Genomic DNA, 12,944 nt, shown 5'->3' with positions numbered 1-12,944 from the left:
CGTATCCAGACCAGATGGTGGATCAGCACCTAGAAAGGACCTCTACATCCCTGAAAGACAGCGGAGACCAGGACAACTAGAGCCCCAGATACAGATCCCCTGTAAAGACCTTGTCTCAGAGGACCACCAGGACAAGACCACAGGAAACAGATGATTCTTCTGCACAATGGAATCTGATTTTGCTGCAGCCTGGAATTGAACTACTGGTTTCGTCTGGTCAGAGGAGAACTGGCCCCCCAACTGAGCCTGGTTTCTCCCAAGGTTTTTTTCTCCATTCTGTCACCGATGGAGTTTCGGTTCCTTGCCGCTGTCGCCTCTGGCTTGCTTAGTTTTGGACACTTCATCTACAGCGATATCGTTGACTTGATTGCAAATAAATGCACAGACACTATTTAACTGAACAGAGATGACATAACTGAATCCAATGATGAACTGCCTTTAACTGTCAATTTTGCATTATTGACACTGTTTTCTTAATGAATGTTGTTCAGTTGCTTTGACGCAATGTATTTTGTTTAAAGCGCTATATAAATAAAGGTGACTTTGACTTTGACTTAATGTGTAAATCTGTACTTTTGAAATGGATATATGGCATACATAAGCATATGGCATACTGTTCCAATACAGTAACTGTCATCCAAAATGTTACCATGGTTTACATCAGAACATCCCTCCAGAGTACAGTTATATTGACAAAACGAGTCTAATCATTTTGACTTATCCGTAAACTATGACACAAGGACTTGTCATTCTGATGGCCCGGACATGTTTGTAAGGATGAAAGAACCTAAGATACTTTGATCTCCTGAGAAACAGACAGTGTCCACACACTTCATACTATGTATTTTTCTAAAAGTCAGGTATGTATCTTTTACTATTAGATTCATCTTTGAGAATTTGATGTCTTGTATTGATTTGATATCTATGAATTGGCTATGTAATTGGCATAATCCTTACCTGACTGATAATAAATTGTTACATTTGATTTACTCTGAAATTATTTTCTCAAGTAGATTAAGTGAAGGCTATGTTTCCGTAAATATGCGTCCAGGGTTAAGTGCATACTAAAACTCAGGCTAGATGGAGCATAGGGCACATCAGGTGAGATTTTAGATTTCTGACTAACCGCTTGACTTTAGTTAAGTTGTACTCAGTTGCATTAACTATGGGGGGCTAGTAAAAGTACTAGTCATAACCGCTGGTTATTGTCTCAGCTTGAATTAAGTTGTACGTAGTTATATACCTGTCGGGGGCTAGACAGGTAGTGCTAGCATAACCGCTGATTATTGTTTGAGCTTTAATTAAGTTGTATGTAGTTATATGACTGTCGGGGGGGCTAGACAGATAGAGCTAGCATAACCGCTGATTATTGTTTTGAGCTTTAACTAAATTGTACATGGGTAACTGAGGGGGACTACTAGTCATAACCTCTGGCTGCTGTTTAGACCGGCGAGTTTGTGATCATGGGGCACAAGTAGAAGAACGGCCGTCGTGGGGCACCCTGAGCGACATAGATTCCTAATGAACGAGTAAAATAAAGTAAAGCGTTAAATTAGAAGAATCAAATGTCAGAGGAATAACAATAATAATTAGAGACCAACAAACAACCAATTTGCCTTTCAACCTAAATTCGAGGTCACAATAAAACGGAGTCAGATTAAATAATAATACAATTTAGTCAGATTTGAGTTTAACCTAAATTAAATAACTCTACGTGCTGAAAGACCGAACACGCAAGAAACCTTTATCCAGCACCGGATACCTTCCTTGGGCCGAGTGCCTGGACCTTACATGTTCATTGACACAGATATTTATTTTTGAGAGATAAACTAGATTTTGAGCAAGAGACTGGCTTTTGCAGGTAATCGATAATGTTTTGCTATTTGTACGAGTTGTTTTGAGAAATGCACTTACTGTTTTGCAAATCTCAAGGATGAATCGAGAAATGTACCAAAGCGACTGAGAAAAACTGTAATAAAGCTGATTATGAATGATCAAAAGTGATCATTGTTACATTTGCCTGTTAATAACCTGACCCAGAGACAAAACGGGAACATTTTTATAGTTTACTGTAATTTTTTCATGGTTTTATGACTATGTTATATTTTATAAATTATTTTAACTGCATGAAGTGGATTGAAACATCAGTGCTGTTTTGTTTCTGGAAAATGTTAGACACACAAAAAACTGAAATGAGATTATGAGATTTTAATGAGATTTTAAATCACATTTAAAATATGTGACAAAAAGAGTAAAAAGTTTACCATACATATATATATATATATATCCTTTTAATTATAACTGCAGTATTACCCCTAATTTGTTCAGTATCAAACTTTAGTCTACTTCAGTTATTTAAAATTTCCATCATTTGCTCCTCCTTGACTAAGGAGTGAATCCTGGGATTTTCAATAACAGCAGGAGTTAGACTGAAATATTGAGGCAGTGTGTGTTGTGACTGTTTTTCCACTAGCTTCTTCAAAGACAAATCAATTGATTTCAGGGTGTTGTTGATTGCACTAAACTGGTTTGCCAGAAATTCAAATAACTGCATCTGGCCTGTCTTCTCAGTCTCTTCAGAAACGACAGGATTTTGCCATTCAGCTGCTTCTTCATCTGTGGTTTGACTGTCCTCCTCTACGATAGGAGATACTGCAGGTTCTGTAGCATCAATGGGAGGTGCAGATGAATCTTAGTTTGGGGAAGGATAAAGAGATAAGAGATTATTCACAAATTTTAAAACTCAAAGGAAATAAAGAAATATTAGTGCTACTCAGTAACAGACACTGGTAAGAGTTTTCAAAGGCCAGTGGTTACTGTTGGACTATAAATATTTTTATTTTAATGAGAAGCAAAAACAAGAGATATGAAATTGACCAAAGATATTCTTATCAAAATATGATCGGAAGTTCAAAATAAAATAAATGATAAAAAATAAAGAGCTCACTAACCTCCAGGAGATTCTACCAGTTCTGACATCTTTTTACTGACAGTTTCAGCCAAATTCACAGATTCTCTCCTGTTCTGTCTCGAAAAAAAGGATAAGATTAAAGCAATGCTTTATTTGTTAATGAAGGATATTTGTGTACAGTAATTGAGTAAATGTCAGTAACTGAGGGTGAAAGTGAAAGATAAAGTTAGTTATTTGGATTAATTTTATATATTAAGTTATTTTTATATAATCACTCCCCCAGAATTTGAGCAGAATTTGTCAATGCAAGTCATGACATCTTGTCAATAATAATAATATACATATTTATATTTCCATTTATATCCCTTAAAAATATATTGTGATACATTATAAACTCACCACAATAGTGTAATACACATGCAGTAATAATCTAACTAATAATTTTCAATTGACCAATAAATAAACACATCACCATTTTGACTCTGTCAGCAACAGATACAGACTCATCCGAAGAACTGTCTGTTTGTGGTAAAAAAAAAAACAAAATTTTTTAGGGTAAATGTAGATGACCACATAAAAACAGAAACACTAACAATAAAAGAAAAAGCTCTATGACAGTCTAGACACAGCAACCTGGCTTAATATGTGCAAAACAACCCCAAGGAAGTATGGTGGAGAACTGAAGAACAGGTAATAAACACTAGATGGTGTTATAGTGAGACACAGATCACTAACTTATAAATCTGAAATTAAAATGATCACTCATGATCACTCACCCGGCTGGATTGATTTCTTTTCAATTCCACACACAGGTATTTCCAGAGTCTTGGAAAACAGTCTTTTCCAGGACTCTGGAAAACCTTTTAAGGAGTTAATTGATTCACTATTTCTTGTTACATTTTCCACTGTGTTTGCATCGTCTCTATCCGTCTGTGTCACCTATGATAAAATCCACAGAATAAAATAACTGTTGTGAGGCTGAACTACAACATATGAATATAATTTATGTTTTATGGCCTATGGTGGACTTATATTGTAACTTGTGCACTTGTACTATATATATTAAATACCGGTCTAATTGGCTTCCTCAGTTGTCCAAACTCTGAAAGACACCCATTCTAGGAGGAAAAAAACCCAGATAAAGTTCATTTACATAAGATGAAGTTCACATATGCTCATAAAAATGTCAAATAAACTCAGACTTCACACTAGCTGAATACATACCTGTATGAGTTTCTCTAATGGCATTTGTTGAAAGCCATTTGATGGGTTGTAATAGATGCTACTCTTCCACTTCTTGTGATGTCCTTTTCCTCCAAGCTCCTCAAACTGTTTGGGTGTAAGCCATTTCCCTTTACATGAAATACACTTATCTCCTGAAGACAGATAAACATTATACATAACATATAAATGAAGTGCAAATATTTTAAATAATAAATTCTGGTTTGTTAAAACAGACAGAGGGAAAAAGACAAAAAAATGTGTCAGGAGATAATGGAATGGATTTGCATAGGTGAGCAGCTGCATGCAAGCCTTGCATCATCAAGTTTAGAGTTGTATTAAGAGTCGGATAGAGTGGTGTAAAGCACACCACCACTGGACTGGAGCTAAGGAAACCTGTTCTGCAGAATTATGAATCACACTTCTCTGTTTGGTAGTCTGATGAATGAGTCTGGGTTTAGTGGATACCAGGAGAACATTACTTACCCAACTGGAAGTTCAGTGGAAGAGAGAGCATTGTGCATAAACATAGGGCTGTTATGCCATGATTTGGCCTAGACCCCTTATTTCCAGTGAAAGGAAACTTAATGCTTCAGCATACTGTACAAAAAATTTTTGCACAATGCTATGCTTCCAACTTAGTGGGAACAGTTTGAGGTAGGCTCTTTTCTGTTCTATTTCTTCTGATTCAGATAAAGATTCCAGTGAAAATGTTTGGTTAGAGTCGCCCTGAAGCTGTGAATCTTCAGAAGTGGAGTCGTCTACTCCACAATGACATCATTTACACCATGCAGACCTTTGCCCTCGTGCAAGTATAAACCAGGCTTGGCTGTGCCAAAGTGCACAAAGCAAGGTCCATAAAGACATGGATGAGTTTGGTTTGGAAGAACTTGAATGGCCTGCACATATGTAGCCCTGACCTCAACCCCACCTTTGGGATGAACTGTAACGGAGATTGTGAGGACAGGCATTCTTTTCCAACATCAGTGCCTGATGAAGAAGATCCAATATAGCGGAGGGTAGTACTTAAATTCGAAGTACTCTCAGCAAAATAGCACAGAATATCAAAATAGTGGATGGTTATATTAATCTATGTTGCCGCACTACTAATACACTACACGGCCGTGTCATGATACATCAGAGCTGTCCATTTGGATAAATACAGCTTTTAAGGACAGACTTGGGTAATGTAGAAGCCTTACCATAGGAAAAAGTGCTGATTGTGTCCTCTTCACAAATTTTTTGTCAAATGAGCTCAGAGGTTAGATTTAAGTACAGAGTTAATCCGGAAATTTCAAAAAGAGAACTTAACTCCTTAAAACTGTAAATCACGCAAGCATTCTGCGGGACATTGATGCCAAACCAAAAGCATTGTTGGGGTGTCATTTAAATATTCGTAGCTTTATGGCAAAATGTGATGAAATGAAACATCTTGTCACAAATTCAAATTTGGATTTTTTATGTCTGACTGAGGCCCTGTCCACACGAACGCGGGTATTTTAGGTTTGGCCATTCATCCACATGCAAACACAGCACCAGGTCAATGAAACTGAGCATTTATGAAAACTCCTGCCAGGATAAAGATTTTCAAAAACTCAGGTTGCAGTGTTATCGTGAAAACAGCGAAAACGGAGATTTTGGCTTGTGATGTTGGAGCATGTGCTGTTATCTCTGCTTGCAGGTAATGTTTTCAGGATTCTGATTGGCCAACATGGCTTTACGGTTAAGATTATATCGCCACCTGTTGGCTTGACATGCTCAACAGTGCTTCATAGCATGCTTTTGTGTTTTCACGTGGACAGATTTTTTTTAAGATTTACCATACTTCACCATCAGCAATGTTGTGCATTCCTGGTTATGATATTTTTATAAGGGATAGGTTGGAGGGTAGAGGTGGGGGTATTATGTTTTATATTAAGGATAGTATTTGATGTACTGAACTACAGTTAGCTTATAACTTCGATATTGAATGTAGTGTATTAGGCGTTTCTCTTTCACCGCAAATGTCTTTTATAATTTTAGCAGTTTATCAGCCACCTTCAGCAAAGAAATGAATTTTATGATAAATTATATAAGCTTCTTAAATAATGTGATTTTATTAAAGAAGTTATTCTACTTAGAGATTTAAATGTAAATAGGTTAGATAAAACTGGAAGGAAGAAATTGAAAGATTACTAGTAACTAGGACCCACAAGAATAACTAGATGGTCTGAAACACAAGTTTATTATTTTATTTTTATTTATTTTTTACAAATAAACCAGATAATGTACTTAAGACTTTATAATATGATTACAGGATTGTCACATAATTTTACTTTGATAGCAAGGAAACTAAATAAATAAAAATAGAAAAACATGGAAATTTTAGAATACCAAAAAAGTGATTTGAATAATTTAAAGAGGGAGGGCATTAGAAGATATAAAGTGGGAAGCATTTATTTTTTCTCAAAAAGGTGTTGAAAGGGATACAAATGTTTTAATGGATGTAATTCAAACTACTGTGAATGATCCTATTGTAAAGAGAGACCTGCATACACGCAATTTTCATCTCTCTCTCTCTCGAATTCGCAATATCTGAGAAAAAAAGTTTAGCGATTTCTAATCATATGTCTACAGTGGTTATCTCCCTGATCAGACCAGACAATATACAATATAATAATATTTGTCTAAACCCAACTGACGGATAGGTTCAGGGTCTGGGTTATGTGTAGGTCATTCATACAAATTCATATGAATTGTGAAACTCGTAAAATAGAGACGATTTAGCACAAACCGTATGAATTTGTACGAATGAATTACAAATTAGCCACCTTGTACATTATGTACGAATTGCCATGAGATCAGGCAGGATTGGGCCTAAGTCTTATTGTCCAGACATTCCATGTATTGCATTAATGGATAGTGTATTGTCCAAGTTTACTATTAAATTGTTTTTGTCCACCCAAAACTTACCATTGTTATATTTTATTCTGTACAGACAACCTGTCATTTTTCCACAACGAACAGCCAGCTGTTTCTTATTTCTGACTTCTTGAAAGACATCTTTTAGGTCTACAAAAAAAAAAAAAAAACATAAATAGAATAATATTTTCTCAGGATACAATCAAACAAAGACAGTTCAAAATTACTCTTCAGATTAAAACAACAACACCAACAAAAAATGTCTAGATGTATGACATTATTGAAGAAAAAAAAACTATTATGTATTAAAGCATTAATTACCCGTGTCATTTTTATTCTTGGTCTGCCTGTTTACACTGGATATTTGGTGGGAAAATGGCCTCTTGTTCTTACCCTGCTTGAAGAATCTTTGCTTTTTCATTTTTTCTTTCATTCTCCTTCTGTCATCTTCATTAAAATCAGTTTTTGTGGAGCTTTCCTTCAGTTCACATTCTGGCTTAATCTGGTTCATAACTGCTTCAGCATTCATCTTCTTCAGGTCTATGAGGGGCAAACGTTATGTTATATTGGTTATGCTAATGAATCTCAACTTACTTCATAAATGGTCTAATGCTGCCAATTGTCAATCTAAATCACAGACTGCTTCAAGAAACAAAGTTACAAAATATTTATTCTGGGTATCGTTTTATGCTTGCCTGGAGGCCTAGAGTTTTTACTTTTGGCTATTTTCTTCTTGCCACTATTTGGTTAATTCATCTTTCTTTCACCCCCTTGTTTTCCTTTCCTTTTCCCCATCTTGTTCATCCAGATTCAGATGTGCTGTCCTAATCATGCTCTGGATCTGTAAATAATTCTCCATCCATCTCCTAATAATAAGCATTTATTCAATTATTTTTTATGCTCTTTGTATTGTAAAAGTTTAATGTTGCAAATATAAGTACTTATGTCATAAACATCTAAATAAATAAATAAACTAGGACTAACCATAGATTTATTTTAACGTAGTTAAAATAATGAATATGGGATTTCATTAAATTGTAACAGCAAATTGTTCTCCAGTAATTTTGTGATTTACACTTTTAGTAGAGGCTATATACAGAATTTCTAAGACCATGAGTACCCTGGTTTATAAAGAACAAAACATAAGTCCATTTCAGGCATTTTGAAGCTCCCTTGGAGGTTTTCGAGGCGCATTTTTACAAAATGTAACAAGTTTTAACTTGTTTTTATACGGTCTATGGTTTTAGCTTGAGTGCAGTGTTTTGAATGAAGTCGCTGCTTACGACGCGTCGACGTTGAAGCACGTGTTTACGTAACAGAAAAACAACAGAAATGCAGTGGAACAACGGAAAAAAAGATACGAAACATTTACGTAATGTAGGTAGCCTAGATGTTTCTCCTCTCAGGATGCTTCTGAAATTGCATTTTGTTTCAAAACACTAAAAGCTTCAAACTATATTATATTTAAAAAAAGATTGCGAGGCAACGTCACTGGAACACATGTTGTCTCGAATTATAGACTACTCTTTTTAAATACTACTCGTTAACAGCAAAAAGGAGCGTGCAAGTTACCTCATACCATTTGGATACGGCGATATCCGTCCGACTGCAAGTAAAGAGAAAGTGGGCGGTAGCATATATGCGCAAAAGGGCTGGGAATCGATTCCGAGGCGTTGGGAATCGATAGTCCAAAGGTTGGAATCGATTCCATCAAGGGGAATCGACTCCTCATTCAGAGCCTTTTTCGGTTCAACAAAACGTATCTATTTATGTGAGTCTCTCAAACGGAAGGCTGCATCCTACGACTGCACACATTTAAATTCACGAAAATAAACTGAGAGAAAACTAGTCGTATAGCTGCTGATCATCTGAATTTTACATCCTCAGGTAAATTTCACCTTCCTCGTGATTTTTATTAAAATCCGTAATTACGAGAGTGAGAAAGATTATTTTCATTAATATATATATTTTTATTAGCATTCTCCTCATGTTCGCTAAAGGTGATTAGAAGTCTGAATAGTTTCCTGAATCGGATAGCTTAATGCGTCAGTTGAAATAAATAAATAAATAATAATAAAAAAAAAAACATTCAGAAGTTTTTATTTGAGCGCTGCACGACCATACAGTCTTTTTCCTCCCAGAATTATACATAAAGTAATATAGTAAATACAAATATTTCACAAATACTATTGTAAATGATTCCAAAGCATCATAAGATATGAAGAGCATTAAAGGTAACATTCAAAGAAATTAAAAGGACATTCGATTCACACATTAAAGAAAAAAAACATAACGGAAAGGGGGTATGTATAATTATAATAAAGAAGAGAAATGTAATTCTTTGACGATGTCCATTCTTGTTGCTTTGCGGTTTGAAAGTCCTCTCAGTGTTTCAAAGCAAATCTTCATGTCAGACTTAAAATGGTATGGATGTTGGGTATCCTTTCAGACAATTTACATTTATGTATGTAAAACTTACCAAGTAATACGATAAAATTTAAGAGACTTTTTTTAGACTTTTGCCTATACCATTTTTTGTCATTAAAAAATCCCTTTTCTCTATGCAAATTTTAATTCCACTCTACATATTAGATAAATATTCCACATCAATCAATCAATCAAAAAAAAAAAAAAAAAAAAAAAAACTTCACATACTGTACATACATTCAAGAAAAGATGTAAGACCGTTTCAGTATCCTTTTTACAAAATGTACAGGATTCAGATTCATGTGCACGACAGAATAGATCATGACGTTATCGAGGGTCTTAATCTTATTAACATCTAAAATACTTTTTTTTTTTACATTTCTATCAGCCATCATTAGCTTTGCTCTGTTTTATTCTGTGAAACTTTAAAACGTATGTGGAATACCGTTTTATAAAAGCAATAAGGCCCGTGAATACACACACACACACACACACACACACACACACAAATAAAGCTTTATATTATGAGAACGACCTATCCTGCAATCATCATGGAATTGATTCCAAAAATCAATTCCCATCGATTCCAGAACCAGGAATCGGAATCGGACTCGATTCAAAAAAATTCGGAATCGAACAGCCTAGTGGGCGGAGAATCACGAGAGAGGGCGCGCATGACTGAAAATAATGCGCCTAATATTCTCGCTTCAGATTGTATTTGAATCATCCTCCATGTTTTAAATAATTCAAACAGACTAAAGTTTCAGTACATGCTATTTATGAATTGTGCACCCCCCCCCCCCCAAAAAGAGTCGGGATAGGTCACCCAAGAAGAAAAGTCTATCATTTACTCAAGTTGTTTAAAACCTGTATTAATTAGTTTCTTACGCTGAAACAAACTTAATTAAACTTCAACTTAATAAAATAATAATAATAATAGTAATAATAATAATATATTTATTTATTGATAACCTCTCAGATCACAGTTCTGCTTCCTCAGTACTACCCCCACCTTCTTTGACTGGCTCCTTCTTGATTAAGGAATTAATCTGGGTATTTTCAATATCAGCAGGAATTAGATAGATATATTGAGGCGGTGTGTGTTGTGACTGTTTTTCCACCAGCTTCTTTAAATACAAATCAATTGATTTTAGGGTGTTGTTCATGGTATTAAACTGATTTTCCAGAAATTGTATTAACTGCATCTGTTCTGTCTTCTTAGTCTTTTTAGAAGCATCAGGGTTCTGCCATTCAGCAGGAGAATCACTGAAGTTCAGCTGAGCTGCTGCTGCTTCATCTGCTGCTTTATCTGTGGTCTGATGAAGCAGCAGATCGGCCTCCTCTACGACGGGAGATACTCCAGGTTCTGTAGCATCAGTGGGAGAATCACTGAAGTTAAGCTGAGCTACTGCTTCTTCACCTGCTGCTTCATCTGTGGTCTGATGAAGCAGCAGATCGGCCTCCTCTACGACGGGAGATACTCCAGGTTCTGTAGCATCAGTGGGAGAATCACTGAAGTTCAGCTGAGCTGCTGCTGCTTCACCTGCTTCATCTGTGGTCTGATCAGCCTCATCTACGACAGGAGATACTGCAGGTTCTGTAGCATCAGTGGGAGGTGCAGGTGAATCTTGGTTTGGAGAAGGACATAGATAAATCATGAGGATGAGTTTATAGCACACACAAACACAAACAAGTTATACAAAGTATGAAATTGTAAAATACAAAGGAAAAAACAAATATTAGAACCCCTCAGAAATTCAGTAACAGACACTGGTAAAAATTTTAAAATGCCGATGGTTACTGTTCCAACTGTGAATATTCTCCTCCTTATTATTATTCTTATTATTGAAAGCAAAATCAAGAGATGTGAAAGTGACCAAATGTCTTCAGAATAAAAATATGTAATTAAAATCAAAGTTCAAAATAATAATAATTATAATCACAATATATAGAAAATAAAAGAGCTCACTAACCTCTAACTTTGGCAGTAGATTTTACCCGTTCCGTGATCTTTTTACTGACAGTTTCAGGTAAAGTCACATATTCTCTCCCGTTCTGTGCCTATAAAGAACAGTAATTGGGTACATTTCAGTAACTGAGGGATAATGTGAAATACAAAGTTAGTTATTTGGCTAATTATAGTTATTTTGATATAATGACTCACTCAGAACATGAGCAGAATTCCTCCAGTGTCAAGCTGTTGTTTACATTATTATTTAATATAATAATTATTATAATTTATTCTTATTTTAAACTATAGAATATTAAGCAGAATCTGCTGCTTTTATGACATCCTGTCAATAATAATTATATAAATTTATATACTTCCTTTTATGGTTACCCATCATTCTCCATATGCTAAATTCAACTCTACAAAATAGGATAATACACATAAAATAATAATTTACAACTGATCAATACATGCTTACCATTTTGACTTTTTCAGCAACAGATACAGACTCATCTGAAAATCTATCTGTATGTGGTAGAAAACAAACATAAACCATAATCATTTCAGGGTCATTGTATGTGGCAAAAAAAAAAAGGAACGCTAACAATAAAAGAAAAAGCTCTTTGGCAACCTAGACTCAGCAACCTGGCTTAATATGTGCAAAACATCCTCAAGCAATTATAACGGGGATCAGAGAACTAAAGAACAGGTAATTAACAGTAGATGGTGTGATGTTGAGACAGATCACTATTGGTAGATCACCAACTAATGAATCTGAAATTCAAATGTTCATTCAAACTCACCCAGCTGGAATGTTTCCTCTTCAATTCGACACACAGGTATTTCCAGACTCTTGGAAAACAATCTTTTCCAGGACTCCTTCGGTGTCACCTATGATAAATTATAATGGCAGTGATTTTAAAACATCTCGGCATGATGATAACTTAATGGATCGTTGTCAAAAGTAATCTATAGAGCCAAAAAAGTCAAAAACATCAAAGTGAATTCCGACACAATGCAATCGCTGTTGTGAGCATGAACTACAACATATGAATATGGTTCATGTTTTATTGGTTATAGGCTTATATTGTGCATTATATTATTGTGCATTGGTACTGTATATACAAAATACCTCTCTAATTGACTCCCTCAGTTGTCTTGATACTGCAGGTTCTGTAGCATCAGTGAGAGGTTCAGGTGAATTTTGGTTTGGGGGAGGACAAAGAAATAAATCATGAGGATGAGAGACAGTCCACACAAACAGGTTTAACAAAGTCTGAAATGGTAAAATACACAGGAAAAACAAACAAATATTTGTACATGTAATATTTACAGCGTGTACAGCGTCTATTCAACTCTCTCAACCAATGCCATTTCCATGCTCTCAAGTCATACCGTCTTCTGAACTCTCAAACAATGCCTTTTCAGCGCTCTCAAGCAACAGTTTTAGCACTCTAAATGCTTCCCAGTCCAGAGCCTCTTCACAAGATAGCTGCCAGCCCAGAGCTTCTTCACAACATGGTTGACATACTA

The 12,944-nt window shown here is 35.4% G+C and overlaps 2 protein-coding genes across 5 annotated transcripts in view; both read right to left on the bottom strand.

Moving 5' to 3' along the window:
• Positions 1–2,203: 2,203 nt before the first annotated feature.
• On the bottom strand, positions 2,204–8,738 carry LOC132142497 (uncharacterized). 4 transcript variants are annotated; one of them, XM_059552413.1, is made up of 9 exons: positions 8,606–8,738; positions 7,355–7,573; positions 7,085–7,183; positions 4,136–4,287; positions 3,982–4,029; positions 3,688–3,850; positions 3,384–3,430; positions 2,952–3,024; positions 2,204–2,691 (listed from the first exon to the last, which is right to left on the bottom strand). In XM_059552413.1, the coding sequence occupies exons 2-9, from the start codon at positions 7,560–7,562 to the stop codon at positions 2,348–2,350; spliced, it is 1,134 nt and encodes a 377-aa protein (XP_059408396.1). In that variant the 5' UTR covers positions 7,563–7,573; positions 8,606–8,738; the 3' UTR covers positions 2,204–2,347. The 4 variants fall into 4 exon arrangements, with proteins under 4 accessions (XP_059408396.1, XP_059408413.1, XP_059408404.1 ...); XM_059552430.1 differs by having other exon boundaries at positions 2,204–2,661; XM_059552421.1 differs by having other exon boundaries at positions 7,085–7,174.
• A 1,683-nt stretch (positions 8,739–10,421) lies between these two features.
• The window catches only part of LOC132116851 (uncharacterized), a 58,765-nt gene continuing 56,242 nt past the window's right edge, over positions 10,422–12,944 (bottom strand). Inside the window, exons 9-13 of the mRNA XM_059526137.1 lie at positions 12,544–12,584; positions 12,215–12,302; positions 11,890–11,936; positions 11,434–11,521; positions 10,422–11,087 (exon numbers count right to left, since the gene is read on the bottom strand). Of these exons, the coding sequence (XP_059382120.1) occupies positions 10,441–11,087; positions 11,434–11,521; positions 11,890–11,936; positions 12,215–12,302; positions 12,544–12,584 (911 nt within the window). The 3' untranslated portion in view covers positions 10,422–10,440. The remainder of the gene's footprint in view (positions 11,088–11,433; positions 11,522–11,889; positions 11,937–12,214; positions 12,303–12,543; positions 12,585–12,944) is intronic.

This window comes from Carassius carassius, chromosome 1 (genome assembly GCF_963082965.1).
Source record: "Carassius carassius chromosome 1, fCarCar2.1, whole genome shotgun sequence".
Taxonomy (NCBI): domain Eukaryota; kingdom Metazoa; phylum Chordata; class Actinopteri; order Cypriniformes; family Cyprinidae; genus Carassius; species Carassius carassius.
This window is presented reverse-complemented; position numbering and strand designations above follow the sequence as displayed.